Raw genomic sequence first — 15,800 nt, forward strand, 5'->3', positions numbered from 1 at the left:
CGTTAATCTTGATAAAGATAGTAGCCTACAACAGATAACCTTTTTTTTTAGATAACAGCATTCTTGACATATAAGAGGGATATATATACCACGGGAAGATGATCCATGTAAATATCTTGTAATATATGCCTACGGTAGCGATCATGCCTATACCTACTTAATTAATTAGAACCTGAATAGTGTGTTAATTTCTTCTATTTCCCCTATTAGTCCATATGGTTAAATGCATGTTAGCTCAGTTACCTGCATGTATTTATTCGTCAGAGCCCCGCATTTATTCGTCAGAGCCGCTGCACTCGACTGCATGGTTGCTCGATCCTGCTCACCCTGTCCAAATCCCTCATGCAAGAGTTAGCCTGCAGCATCTTCATATTCTTTCATCCCTTCCGCTAATTGTAAACTCTGGAAAAGAGGATCTTACAAAGTGACCTCGATCTTCTCCTGAAACTGACCTCTTTTTTTTTTTGGAGGGGGGCGTTGGGGATATACTCTCTTTATCCTCTAGCTCATTCTGTTTCACCTTATTGGAGCAGCATCTGGTGGGCTTTGTCGTTGTTGTTGTTTTAATGCCATTGAGCTGTCTCCCTTACTGTACGTAAAAAAAAAAAAAAATGGCATGTGTCTGCAGTAGGATAGTGACCACTTGTAAAGTGACCTCTTCTGAAACTGACCTCTCTTTTGGCCTCTTATTCTGTTTCGTTTTATTGGAGAAGCACCTGGCGGTCTTTTTGTTGTTGATTGCTTGTTTTATTACCCTCAAGCTGTCTCCCTTGCTGTAAAAAAAAAAAAAAATGGCATGTGTCAGCGCGGTAGGACAGTGTGGGCGGCGCCGCGGCAGCACAGGTAAACACCGCGGCGGGGCGGCGAGGCACTGGCTGCGGGGCGCTCAGTAATGGGATCAATTTTCTCAAGTTTCTGCTTGACGCCATGACTAAATTCCTTATAGGTGTCATCAGGCCTCCTCCAAATTCATGAGTAAAAAGCGTTGTGGACAGCAGCCTCTTTCAGCACCCGGTGGAAAGGACTCTGCGGGCAGGTCATCATGTTATGTCAGGCGGTGTGGGCGACCGCGGCCTAGTGGCAGGGGGCGTGGCGGCGCCAGGAAGAGCCGGGCCGGGCTGGTGTGCCTGAAGGACCTGCCCGTGGGTGAGTTACGGCAGAGGGTCTGTGTGGCTCCGTGGGCAGGGGCAGAGGTGCGTGTGTGAGCAACGGTCCGTGTGATTATTTGGTTTGTAAACTTTCTCATCATGCCTCTCACGTGAGGTCAGATCTGCGCCATATCTTGACCCGTACTCTGACTGCTATATTAGAGGAAATCCTTTACAGTTTGTGCAGTCTGCATCAGATTTAGGGGTTCAAGTTGATACTTCATTGAAGTTTCATCTCCACATACGCTCTCTTGCAAATAAAGCTGCAGGAATTTCATCGAATTTACTTTAGAGTACAGTTAACCGTGAGCCTGAGTTTATGAAATCTCTTCTCACCTCTCATATCCTTCCTGTGCTGGAATTTTGTTCAGTTGTATGGCACACAGGGTATGTAGGTGATACCAACATGCTTGAGAGAGTCCAACGATGATGGACCAGGGAGATTGTTGGACTTTTGCATCTTGACTATGCCCCCCGACTGGATGCCTTGGGTCTCTTTTCTGTGCATGGCAGACTGCTTAGAGCTGACATAGTCAAGGTCTGGAAGATTCTCAATGGCCTCTCTCCTGTGCAACCCTCCGAGTTATTTTCCCTCCAGACATCATCTAGAACCCGTGGAAATTCACACAGAATATTTCTACCCCACAGCAATACAGAAATACGTAGGCGATACTTCTCAGTCTGAGTGATTGCTTTGTGGAATAGCCTGCCAGACACAGTTATCCTGTCAACATCCTTAACTGTATTTAAGAGAAAACTAGCAGAGTACCTTGGTCAAAGGCTATACGAATTTTAACCCCTACATACTAATACCAATGTATTCTCATATATAATTTCATATGATCTCATTTTAACTATAGTTCCTAAACACTCTGGTCAAAGAACAAATTAACTCTAAATTACTTTATTCTACTTACAGCAATATAAATATAAATACTTATTTCACTTATATACACATGTCATTATATTTTATAACTAGTCTTTACTTAGTGCAATCAACACACATTCCAGCAGCGGCTTAATAGTTTTAGTGTTAAGAGTAATTACACAAATATGTATTCTGCTGGCGTTTTGGCACTTGTGGGGTTCCCTTCTCGTGGAACCCGTCTAGGTAAGATGTCTAGGTAGTTAAGTCATGGAGATGTACTCTGTATAACATGGCTCTTTCCTAAACTGTTTTCGCTTAGTTAACACCGATGACAGTGCAGTGAAAGCTTTTCATAGAAAGTAATTTTTGGACTTATCATTCAATGTCTAGTTTAATTACTTTCCTTCATAACACAATGATACAGGTCTTATCAACATAATTTAGGGAAGAACCTTGTGTGTCTTCTAGTTGTCTTGTCTTTGTTGATGGGATTAAATTTATTTTTGGATTCATTTTGTGGGCAAACCTCTGGTCGGAGCCCCTCGCCCCCTTACCACACCTGTGAGAAGCCTGTCCTTAAAGTATCGCTCAGGGTCACCTGGAGCATGGGAATCAATGGTTGTGGCCTTATGGTGGCTCTCTCTTCATCAACCCCATGAACACCAACTCTTTTCATAAAAGTTATTGGAGAAAAGCGGTAAATGGTTAACATTTAATTATAAGTAAAAATATATAGCATACAATTTACATCAGTGATTCTGTGATCTTTCATATTATTACAATTTATCAGGTGAGAGTGAAACTAGTGAAACCTTTTGTGTTAGTTCTGTCTTCTTGATCTGGAGTTTATGAAAACTGAACCTTCACATCATGCATCATTACCCAACAGTTCGCACTGCCTTGCCTGCTCAGTACGGAACACTGTGGAGGTGGAGGCCATGCTGCGGCGGGATGCAGGCTGCCAGCGGGGGGCAGCTGGGGGGGAGGGCACCCAGGAGTCCCAACCATCCACCCCAAGCGAGGACTGCAAGTTTGTCAACTCAACTCACCCTGAGGCTGTACGTTTGTGTGTGTGTGTATTTACCTAGTCTGTCCAAATTAACTTGGCCAATTTGCACCGAGAAGCTCCTCCCCCATTCTGGCTAAGCTCTGCCCCCTTTCACCTGATTGGCTGTTCATGACATCATGCATTGTATCAATGACACATACCAAATATATATGATTGAGATAATCTAGCTAGTTTCATGGTTAAAAAATATTTGTAATTTAATCGAATGACGGCACTATTTTAACAATCAATGGCATCACCTAAGAAACAAAGTACAGTTACAATACTGCCAGTTTTGAAGGGAGAACGGGCCCTTCAAAACAAGCAATGTAGCATTGAAGGCAATGGTAGGCTACCTATAAAGTAATACACACTTTCCATCATTATTTCATACATAGCTCATTTACATAGGCATACTAAATATAATCACTTAAAAAAATATATTCTACAGTAACTTCATACAGGTAGGAATCATTGTATTAAAGAGTAAGTTTTGTATCTGGCTTGGAGGGACGATTGCGTCATCTGCTGTGCTCTCCGTCACCCGCTGTACCCCTAAGAGTACACACCAGACATGGGGCGATTATCTATGTCATGTAATCGATTACAATTACTATTACTTCATATTTTCATGATTATGAGTACAATAAAATTAGGTGTAATCGATTACGATTACATGATGTATTAATCGTGATTACAGTCGTGATTACAGAAAGGACTGAAAGGTGAACTTGCAAATTTCATACATATGTACCATACTAAATATTTAATTGGTTGAATTACTTCAAATATTTGGAGTACATACTTGCTGTATGAGAAACTATTAACAAAAACTTTGCTAATGTAATCGCAAAAGTAATCACGATTATGATTACATTTTTAATATATTCGATTACGATTCCTTTAAAAAAATAAGAGGGTAATCGATTACGATTACTTAAAAAACTGTAATCGATTGTAATTGATTACGATTACAGATTACGATTACCCCATGTCTGGTACACACCCGTCCCTCCAAGCCAGATACAAAACTAATTCCTTAATACAATGATTCCTACCTGTATGAAGTTACTGTAGCAGATATTTCTTATGTGATTATATTTAGTATGCCTATGTGAATGAGCTATGTAGGAAATAATGACAGAAAGCGTGGATTACTTTTTAGGTAGCCTACTGTCGCCTTCAATGCTACATTGCTTGTTTTGAAGGGCCCGTTCTCCCTTGAAAATTGACAGTATTATTATTGTACTTTGTTTATTAGGTGATGTCATTGATTGTTAAAAAAGAGTGCTGTCATTCAATTAAATTACGAATATTTCTTAATCATGAAACTAGCTAGATTATCTCAATCAGATTTATTTAGTACGTGTCACTGATACAATGCATGATGTCATGAACAGCCAATCAGGTGAAAGGGGGGCAGAACTTTGCCAGAATGGGGGAGGGGCTTCTCGGTGCAAATTGGCCAAGTTAATTTGGACAGACTATAGTTGTTATACATAGGGAACCTTGACTATTGAATGAGGTTGTGTTTCATGAAAGGAGTTGAATAGCAAAATGTTGACAAAAGAGCCTGTTTTTCCCATAAAAATTATGTAAATTTTGCCATGAGCTCTTTCATGCAACATATTTTACATTTTTAATATGCACACTTTGGACAACAGGATATATGCTGACAGTATCTTTATCCTTTTCTTTGCAGGTGCTGAGTGGCCTCAACGAGCTGCGTAAGAGTGGACACTTCTGTGATGTGACCCTCTGTGTGGATGGACAGACCTTCCCCGTCCATCGGTCTGTTCTGGCCTCCTTCAGTCCATATTTCAGGGTGAGTTGTAAATATCCTGCAAGTCTTTTTGTGTTGCTTTACGAACTTCCTGCACTTTACTGTTATCACTTATCCAAGTTCTTTATTTTTATGGGAAGTTCTCTCTTGATTCAGCTATTCTCCAATATTATTGTACATATTTTACACCATCATTATTCTTTTATTTAAGGGTATATTTTTGGCAGGAGATTTCCTCTGACATATACTTTATCGAAAGTGACAGCTAGTTCAGCTTTTATTATTTTCTGTAATGTATTTTTTCTTTGCCGTAAGAGTGTCTTGTTCTCTCTCATTGTGAGCTGAATGACCACCGTAACTAATCATTTTGACAGATCCAGATTGGGTCCTTAACCCTTCATCAGTATATGTGTGTGTGTGTGTGTGTGTGTGTGTGTGTGTGTGTGTGTGTGTGTATATATATATATATATATATATATATATATATATATATATATATATATATATATATATATATATATATATATATATATATATATATATATATATATATATATGAGGTACATTGCTATCCATCTGTGATATCTCCACATTATTATTCTATCAGTGTTAAACACAAGCCTTACTTTTGCATCCCACACAGGCCATGTTCCTGAGCAACCTCTCCGAGTCCCGGCAGGAGCACATCACACTGAGTGGGGTGGAGGCCGGCATGGTATCATTGCTACTTGACTATGCCTACACCTCTACCATCACCATCACTGAGGGCAATGTGCAGGTGGGTGGCTCCCTTTGTTTCTTCCCACTCACTTGCTGCCCTGAAATATTCACACCTTCACCATCACCATCATCTCTTCTTCATAATGCTATTCATTGCTTATACCATTACTGTCACTTATACCTTTTCTGGCTGTTGCATGCAACCCTGTACATAGCCTTCCAAAACTAAATGAAACAGAAAATTGTACATACCCAGTAAGTCAGACTGACACAAATATTTCTTTCATAAAATTTTACTGCCCCAAAAGTATTATATACTAAAAAGTAATGTCGCTGAAAGTGCAATAACATTTGACCACCATTTCCTCACTCCCATCAGGCCCTGCTGAGTGCATCCAACCTGCTGGAGGTGGTGGCAGTGCGAGAGGCTTGCTGTAGGTTCCTGGAGCGCCACATTGATGCCACCAATTGTGTGGGTATTCACTGCTTTGCTGAAGCCCATGCCTGTCATGATCTTACCAAGAAGGCCAAGGCATATACCTTAAGGTGAACACAACACTGATGGCACATCACAGGAAGTGGTATTTATTTGCTGCTGCCTGAGGAGGAAACAGCTAACTGTGGGAACATTTAAGTCTGAGTGGGTATGAATAACACAACACCAACATGGATGAACACTAAAAGCATATATCTCAGAGTATTTTCCACACACTTTCACTGATTTCTACAGCCACATGGCACTTGATTTATACTTCATCTCACTTCTGTATTTAACTGAGACTTCCTGTTGAAATACTTAAGTCCTTTAACACTTAAAGCGCAGGCTAGATTTTGCCGCGCCTGGCCTGCAACGTGGGCATATTCACTCAAAAACACACCTCACTTCAACCTCAAGTATCTTCTGTCTTACTGAGCTAACGTTGCTGAATGAGGTATCATTGTAAAGTCCTTTGACGTTAATTTGAACACCATATAAGCATTGGTAGAACGATTACAGAGTTATGAAGTAGGAAATATGAAAACATATTATTATAGACAGATACCCACCTCTATTGTTCTTATTTTCTATTATTTAGCAATAAAAAGCATCACTTTTTTACAGCTTCTGTGTACCATACCCATATAAAGCTCAAAAACGGCATGTTTACTGTACTTGACGACAAACTAGTCAAATCTGGTGGCACGTTCATTAAAAAAATGCCATGTCCACTATTGTGGACACCCGTGCTACGAGCCTATGCTCCGGCTGTCCACTATTGTGGACACCCGTGCTACGAGCCTATGCTCCGGCTGTCCACTATTGTGGACACCCGTGCTACGAGCCTATGCTCCGGCTGTCCACTATTGTGGACACCCGCGCTTTAAGGGTTAAATAGCAACCTACTTCCTTATAAGATCATTAAAATGTGTGAACATGAGGAGCCTGTGAGAGGTTTGTTGGCCTACACAGGATGGCTCTTGTAAACCTAATACTACCTAGTATCACCTAATCTCCCCATCCATTAATTTATCTAACCACTCCTTGAAGATATCAGTTGTATGCCCCAGAAACCAAAAAGTGTTTATAAAATTCTCAGTTTAACATAGTACTCTGGTGTCTCTAGTCATTGGAGAGAGATGACAGTTCCTTGACATCAAGCTACAGTGGTAACTCACCACTTACCTTTCACCAGGAACTTCACACAAGTTATGACAGGAGAGGAGTGGCTCAGCCTGCCCATAGAGAAGGTGGTGGAGATCCTTTCATCCGATGAACTGGAGGTCGAGAGAGAGGAGTATGTGTTTGATGCTGCCACCACTTGGCTCCACCACTCCTATGCCACTCGTTCATCAGTCTTTCATAAGGTATTGTTTTTGTTACACTCAGCTTAGGAATGATTAAATTTGAATGACACCATAATCTTTATAACACTGCCTCAGAAACCCATAGTGTATACTTTTAATATATGAGTATCTAGAAAACACAAAACATGCTATTTGGCTGTAGGTTATTATCTGCATATTTATTTTTAAGATTTTGCATTACCTGCTGTAGATGTACTTGTATGTTTCACACAAAGGCAATCTTGTTCCCAGTCTTTAGATATTATATTCCTTTATGTGATCTCCAAAGCTGTAAGCTCCATGCTCATCAGGAAAGATGACTTAGTTTGCTAACAGAATAGTAATGTTAATTTCTCACTCCTGCCAGGAGATGAATAACCAAGAACTGATGGCACTGAACATCCATCTCTTCTACAGATTCTGGAATGTGTCCGCCTGGCCCTTGTGAGTCCGTATTTTTTAGTGGATGTTGTGGAAGGAGAAACAGCAGTGCGGTCATCCCCCGAGTGTCGGGTCATTGTGGAAGAAGCCCGACTCTACCATCTCCTTCCAGACCGCCGACACCAACTTACGTCCCCGAGGACACGCCACCGACGCAACACTAATACCACCACTGTAAGCACGAGTCATGCGTCTCTCATCACAAGTCAACTGTTTTTAGTAACGTCTTCATTCACCAAAACTATCACTCATCATCATAAATTATTACTAATCTAAGATAAAGGTTTTTACCAACTTTCTTCTTTCTCCCTGTCTAAAGTTAGTGCTTTTCATCCTACTTCAAAAAATATATATATTCATACTAACTGTGTGTGTTTTGTGCAGGTAATAGTGGCAGTGGGTGGTGAGGACAACAAGCTGGTCCTTCGTTCAGTGGAATGCTTTGATCCACTGGCCCACAGCTGGAGAAGCCTCTCTTGTCTCCCCTTCGCTGTCAGGTGTGTCACTAAGCTGGCTGTAAAACCTTATCTTTGGAGTTTTGGGCTTATATATGTATGTCTGCATAATATATATTGACGTTGGTATTCATGTCTGTCTGTAGTGTCGCATTAGTACTGAGTATTGCCAGACATGCTGTCATCCCTACTCTTTTTGGTTTCATTATAGCTACTGAGCATTTTATTGTTTCCTCAAGTTTTCACTCGTAACCTGATACAAACCAAACCATTTGCATAGTACCGTCCAGCATTACTAACCATCCCTTGACTCACACAAACATACTATCATGGCAGTAAGCACGGACTGGTGGTATCCGGAGAGAATGTCCTCTATCTGGCTGGGGGGGAGTTTCCAGATGGCACTGTGACACGCTGTCTGTGTCGCTACGACCCAGTCTTGGATGAGTGGCATGACCTGGCTCCTATGTCAAGGCCCAGATCAGAGCTAGGTAAGGGGTGCTTATGCTGGAAACATATACAGTGGGATATGCTACAACAAGTGCATGTTATAATGATTTCTGATACTAGAACAGTGTTAGTGATTAAATCAAGATGTTACAATGAAAGCAGACATCTCGAGCCCGTGTTGGGGTCATGTTTTCAAATGTTTCTGAGGTTCATGTTAGGTTTAGATATAGTTAGGTTAGATTTAGTTTGGTTTACTGTGTTAAGTTTAATCGTTTATGATAAATTTGTTTGACATGCTTCATGCTACATCGTTGTTTATGCTGGCGGCAAAGTAGGCTACAGTAATCTACATATTCCCCACGCTTTTTTTCGTCTAATTTTACTGTCTTCCGCTTGCCTGCACAGCACTAGCATAAGAAGGTGTTATTGTGAGTGTTATGATGAGTATAATATCATGTTGGTACAATGTTTGGGTGGAAAGTATGCCCAAGGAGAGATATAATAGGCACAAAATGTAGGTACGTAGATTGCCATCCCAGTAGCCACTTAGAATTGTTATCATCGATTCTTTAGCTCAGCTATCATACATTTCTGCTATCATGTGCAGTTTCATAACCAATTAGGCGCAAAGGAAGGGAGAGGGGTGTATATAGCATTATTTTTTGTATCTTTTTAATATCGTATATACTTCAAGTGACTCCTCTAAAATAAATAAAAGTCCCATCAGTCCTAAATCGATGTCCTATTGAAATAACACCTCCATTTAGTGCAAATTCCATTTAATGTGAATTTCTTTGGGATCTATTGCATTAAATAGAGGGTCTACTGCTTTTCAATGTATGCTAGGATGAATGAGGTATTAAAATGAGGCAATGACATCCATTCTATCATAACCCACTGTACTATTGTTGCAGGCAGGAATTCTGAAATGTATCTGAATTTATCAAGTTAAAAACATGCATGAAATTTGTTTGTCAATTATTAAGAAAACTTCATACATATTGAAAAACCCTGAGTGTGCTTTTACCATTACACACAATTATGATATTATTTTCAGTCGTATTAGTTGAATTATCTCAAAGTCAGCACTCCACATCTCACCAGTAATAGTCTTCTATCTCTTCAATCACTAAGCATACCTATTCTGTGCAGGGTTAGCAACACTTGATGGCTACGTGTATGCAGTAGGAGGCTGGAATGGTTCTAACCGGCTGACTGATGTTGAGCGGTATGACCCTCGTACCAATGCCTGGAGCCCTGTCGCCTCCATGGATTTGGGACTCACCTCGCCTGCCATCGCAGCCTGTCAGGGCAAACTGTACGTGTGTGGAGGAGCCATTCTTGAGGATGGAGATGGTATAGAGTGTGTCCAGGTTGGTTAATATGGTAAGATGTTTTTGTAGCTTTAGAATAATTACTGAATGACACTATTGAACATTGATTCAAGATTATTGATTCAACACAGGACTCTGAATAAAGGACACATTCTCTCATAATCGTACAGCTGCTAGTATTGTTTTTCAATCAATTATCTTTGTTAATGGATAGTTTTGGTTACAAAATAAACCTGCTTGCAACAGCTAGCATCCTGCCCTGACACTCCTCAGTAGAATAGGGAAGAATTGGACAAATCCTTTGTACATTACATCACTAGCCATCTTTATCATCACACACACTGCAGGAGAGAGACAGAGACAATTAACTAAGTTGAACAGATTTAAATATTTGGGTCATGTATGGTGGATTGCCCTGTTACCATGGCTTTCAATTTACTCATCTTTGGGGTTGCATGGGTTGGACAATACTGTCTGTACTGACCCAGTGACACTAAATTAACATATCGAAGCACTTGGGTTAAATGAGATTAACCCCTTCACTACGGTCAGGCCAAAACAGCGCCCTGCGCTGTATCCGGGATTGCCGCGCGTGCCAAATTTGAAATGTCGCTATTGAATATAACAAGTTTTCAGCCATAAACTCAACATAATCATCATGTATTATATATGAAAACATGCAGAATTAAATGGTACACATAAAGAAACTCACTACAGCCGGGCCAAAACAGCGCCCCGCGCCGTATCCGGGATCGTCGCGCACGCAAAATTTCAAATGTCGCTATTGAATATAACAAGTTTTCAGCCCTAAAATCAACATAATCATCATGTATTATATATGGAAACATGCAGAATTAAATGATGCACAGAAAGAAACATAAATTAATTGATAATGTTTAGATGTAAGCTTAAACATAGATAAAATAACTCGTATATTGGCTAAAGCGAGCCAGGACGCAGTATGCACGTCCTCGGATATGGTACGGGGCACGCAAGGACGCAGTATACGCATCCCCGTGTTGAAGGGGTTAATAGGATAGAATTTTTCACTTGCTTTGCTATTGTGTACTTGGTGCTTTGGTGTACTGAATTACCAGATAGAACTTAGAAGGAATCAAGAGGAGACCTTATTTATGTATAGTGACTAAGTTAACATCATAAAGATGTTCATCAGTATATAGCTTAGGGAGACTTCTTACAGACTACCTGACACCTCCTATATGTTATATGTCTCCATTTCACCAGCTCTATGACCCCCATACTGACACATGGGAGCAGCTGCCACACATGATCATTCCACGCAGTGGGTCTGCAGCAGCGGTACTCCACGGACTTATCTACATCATTGGTGAGTCTTCCAAAAGAATTTTGGGCTGAAATTCATGTTTGTATTTCCAGTGTCTTTTAAGGGGTGTATGAACAATTTTTTTCAAATAGCAAAAGGAGTTTTGGAAATGGTACTTCTAGTATTACATGACTGAACTGCCTCAGTAATATTACATATGAAGTGCAGTATGTAAGGACAGGGACAAAGAAGGAATTTGAAAACTTTATTGAAGATTCTAAAAGAGTTGGGTGTAGGTTTTAGAGTGTTTTCATAAACAAACATTAATCCTTTTCCATTAAATTCTGATGAGATGTTCTTGATTATCTTGCCATCTTATTTTGCTTGAATTCCCTGACCTTTCTTTGTTGTTTAGGTGGGTGGCATGCCTCTACAGAAAACACCAATAAAGTGGAAAGGTTTGACCCAAGGAACAAGACATGGGAGACCATCGCTAGCATGTGTGAACGTCGCTACAGGCCAGGTGAACATGTGGGCCCTCTGTGGTGTTTTGTAATGCTTCTCCTTCTTGGTAGCCTTGATATTTTTTGTTTGTAAGCTCCAAGACCTTTAAATCACATAACCATCTGTGAACTATGAACTGGACGTTGCTCTAACTGATTTTGATACATGCAGGAGTGGCAGTAGTGGATGGAAAGATCTACATTCTGGGTGGAGAAGATGGATGGGACCACTTTCATGACACCATTGAGTGCTACAGCCCAGAGACCGACTCCTGGACTCATGTTGGAGAGATGCTCACTGGCCGCTCTTGGCTGTCATGCGCTCCCCTCAGGGTTAGTGAGAGAGAATGACAGTATTTTTATTAAACACTTCTTTTTGTGGGTGCTAGTATAGTATGCGGTCTACCACGGTATGAGTTCTACCATGACCTCACATCACCTCTCGTGCCATCCACCTGCAGTCTACCTCACCTCACCTGTCCACTTGCGGTTTACCTCACCTCAACTGATCTCACCTGTCCACATGAAAGGAAGCAAACTGAGCTCCCAAATCAGAATCCTCCTTGCCCTCAAACCGTTAACATCAGCTGGATGCCCTACAGTGAAATGTTGCTGAAAGATTTTTATAAACGTGTCATCTTGACAGAGGAAACAGCAGTCGCATTTTTACAAGATAACAATCTGCTGGATACACAACAAGAAGCAGATCCCTGCCATCGATGCGGTGCTGTCATGCATGAAAAATGAAAGCGTGACAGAGGTGGACAATTCAGGCCTGTACTTCCACATGACCACAGCATTGACTCTAACAGGAAAATCTAAAAATACAATAACTGATTGGTATAGTATGTGCTGCAACTGCGAGGTGTGTGGAGCCATAGTTTCTCATGAACGACGAGGGAAGATGGTTGGAACAAACGAATACCCCATTCAGATTGACGAAGCAAGATTTGCTGGACGACGAAAATACTAGATAATCTAGGAAGAATGCTGAATGGCGACAACGCTCCTCTCTCCGAAGACAGTGATGCAGAACAACAAAACAACAGGAACCATGGACGTAGAATTGATGGACCGTGGGTTTTTGGTCTCAAACAAGGCTCAGACTGTCATACTTTTGTGTGGAACGGCGTGACGGGAACACTCTGATCCCAATTATTGAGAGAGAATGTGAAAAAGGTTAAGTAATTCATTCAGGTGAGTGGCCTGCTTAGAATAACTTAAATGCCATAGGTTACCACCATCTGACAGTGAACCATCAACGACATTATGTGGATCCAGTGACCGGAGCACACACTTAGGCCATTGAGCGATCATGGTTAGATGCTAAAACTATGATTCTGAAAAAAATGAGGGGCATTGGTACTGAGCTTTTCCAGTCACATCTTGATCATTTCTGCTGGAAGATGATGAGGAAAGATTCAGATGATTTATTTGTATCGTTCCTTAATGACATAAGAAGTGTTTATCATTAAAATAGATTGTCTTGATTTATGTGTAATTTCTTCATCATATAAGATAATAAAAGATTCATTTTTTTATTTGTGTCATTCCTTAATGATCTAAGAAGTGTCTATTGCTGAAATGCATTTCTTTATTTGTGTAATTCCTTTATAATGTATGAAGTGTTTTGTCTGAAATAAATGTCTTGTAGTTTATAACGTGTTTATTTTTATCTTCCAGCTATTTAGATATATAAATTTATTGTAGATAAGGTAGATTGCATGCTATAATGTTAGAAACCCTGGTAGACCGCATACTATAATAGTAAATGAGGTAGACCGCATGCTGTACTGTTTGACACCACAGTAGACCACATACTATACTAGCACCTTTTTGTGTTACATCAGTATAATTGAATACTTCAGTCAATATAGTACTACCATCGCGGCTCATGAGACTGAGGTGTGCATTATCATGACCTGCTGTCACACGGCGTGTTTGATTTTGTGGATAATATATGATAGCCTACACATTGGAAATTGCTGCCAGTATCAGTAACATACAGGCAGAAATGACAAATTCTGTCAATTATAATTCATCATAATTCATAATCATCATTTTGTTTAACGTCCGTTTTCACTCTTCCTGAGCGGATGGACACTTTATGGCTCTCCTCCATTCTACTCTGTCTTCTGGCCGATGCTCATCCAATCCCATCAATGCCAAGTCTTCATGTATACACCTCCACATTTTCCTAGGTCTACCAACTGGTCTCCTTTCTTCTACCTCCAATCTCTCCAGAACTCCCAGCACTGTCTCCTCCCCTGCTCTCTTTACATGTCCAAACCATTAGAGTCTTTCCCTTCTGAGCACTGTTTCCAGGTCCTCTACTCCACATCTGTTAGCTACATCTGCACTGTTCACCCTGTCAATTATAACTGATTTTCAGTTTCACAGATAGCTGTTTTGTTATACTTTTCACTGTGGAGGGCAGCGCCAAGGCTATTTAATAATTATAGTTAGCGATCTTATGAATGAACGAAACCACTGTCTGCAACAGTTTTAATAATTTGAGACTTGACATCAACTAGAATTGATGGTAACCATTATTGCTGCCTGTATAATATTGATATTGACAGCTATTTCCTATGTGTAGGCTTCATAATCCAGGAAATCAGATGCCCCTTGTGATAGCAGGTTGCCAGAGCAGGATAATACACATCTCAGACTTGAGTGCCGCAACTTAAGTGTGCATACATGATTTTGTTTTAGTTTTTTGCTTCATATAAATTCTTGTCATTTTTATAGAGTAAAACCATTCATGTACCTGTAATTCCTCTATTTTTAGGTGAAGAAGGAGATTCTAGGGAACCTTGCAACCCCCATGTCTTGACATCCCCGAGCCTCCACCAACCAGGCACGGCAAACCCTCTGGAAGTAGCCAGAGTGCGTGTGCGCCGGCCCTGATCTATGTCTGGCGGGACGGTGGGCTGAAGCAACATCTGGTGTCCTCAGTGAGATCCTAGAAGTAGAAAAAAAACAATAGGTGTAATGTTATAATTTTGTCTGTTCAGTACTACATCAAATGGAAGTGTGCAGTAATTAATTTTATTTTATTTAAAGTGTTCAATGAAAATTGGCAGAAATAAGTACTCATTCCATGGAGCTTAATCATTCATCAGCTTCATTTCAGACTAAAAATCATAAAGCATGAAATGAAAAACAAATTCATTACTGCTCATCTTTACTGGAGTATGTTTTCCGAGTGGAAAATCTGTTAATGTGTCATTGCATTCAGTGGCGTAGCGTGGGTTGCCGAGGGGTTTACTGTTTATCATTGAGAAAATCTAAACATGAGCATTTTAAGGAGTACTTTAGGCATGAGGATTTTAAAAATCATGCAACACAATTATCAGTGTCATACACATGACAAAGATTAAGCAGGTTGGGAGGAGGGGCGAGGCTATCCATGCACCAGTTGCAATTTGGTGAAATTTGGAGTTTTTAACTGATATTTCATGTAAATTATGGAACATTACAGTCCCAGTATCTTCAATCGGTAAATAATGCTATTTATAGGCATTATGTATTTCACAAATAATGATTACATGAGGAATGTGACAATGTTTATTTGTCTTATGTTGAAAAGCTGTATAGAATTTTTAAATGTTGGGAGATTTTCTATGTGAGGGGGAGGGCATGCTAATTTTTGTTTACTATTTATTTATTGAAATTTTGCACCCAGGGCAACCACCCCTGTTGCTCGGCCCACACTACACTACTGACTGCATTACTGTTAAACCATAGAGCATAGGCAAGTCACATTTCATCATTGTCATCTTTGCAATGTAACTTGAATCTGGCAACAATCAACAGGCCAGTGTATTTGTTATTGTGATCTTTTTGTGCTTTTGTGTTTATTTTGTTGTGGATCTTTAAGTGTGAGATTTCTAATAATTATATTTGCAGTGAGACAAGAATTAAATGTAGTACTGACT

General features: G+C 40.2%; 1 protein-coding gene across 4 annotated transcripts; it reads left to right on the top strand.

Moving 5' to 3' along the window:
• The first annotated feature begins 826 nt into the window (after positions 1–826).
• On the top strand, positions 827–14,799 carry LOC127007488 (kelch-like protein diablo). 4 transcript variants are annotated; one of them, XM_050878573.1, is made up of 14 exons: positions 827–1,193; positions 2,906–3,074; positions 4,767–4,889; positions 5,491–5,625; positions 5,947–6,113; positions 7,241–7,412; positions 7,809–8,006; positions 8,217–8,329; positions 8,624–8,778; positions 9,890–10,110; positions 11,317–11,419; positions 11,772–11,879; positions 12,032–12,192; positions 14,651–14,799. In XM_050878573.1, the coding sequence occupies exons 2-14, from the start codon at positions 2,955–2,957 to the stop codon at positions 14,693–14,695; spliced, it is 1,821 nt and encodes a 606-aa protein (XP_050734530.1). In that variant the 5' UTR covers positions 827–1,193; positions 2,906–2,954; the 3' UTR covers positions 14,696–14,799. The 4 variants fall into 4 exon arrangements, with proteins under 4 accessions (XP_050734530.1, XP_050734529.1, XP_050734531.1 ...); XM_050878572.1 differs by having other exon boundaries at positions 827–1,146; XM_050878574.1 differs by having other exon boundaries at positions 833–975.
• The last annotated feature ends 1,001 nt before the right edge of the window (positions 14,800–15,800 follow it).

The sequence above is a fragment of the Eriocheir sinensis genome, chromosome 35 (genome assembly GCF_024679095.1).
Source record: "Eriocheir sinensis breed Jianghai 21 chromosome 35, ASM2467909v1, whole genome shotgun sequence".
Classification (NCBI taxonomy): Eukaryota; Metazoa; Arthropoda; class Malacostraca; order Decapoda; family Varunidae; genus Eriocheir; species Eriocheir sinensis.

What these genes read in the sequence shown, in the direction of transcription:
- LOC127007488 (XM_050878573.1), top strand. Translation starts at nt 2,955, where the DNA reads ATGCTGCGGCGGGATGCAGGCTGCCAGCGGGGGGCAGCTGGGGGGGAG. An exon ending in ACTCAACTCACCCTGAGGCT is followed by an intron (nt 3,075 to 4,766) that starts GTACGTTTGTGT and finishes TTTTCTTTGCAG; the next exon opens with GTGCTGAGTGGCCTCAACGA. An exon ending in AAGGCCCAGATCAGAGCTAG is followed by an intron (nt 8,779 to 9,889) that starts GTAAGGGGTGCT and finishes TATTCTGTGCAG; the next exon opens with GGTTAGCAACACTTGATGGC.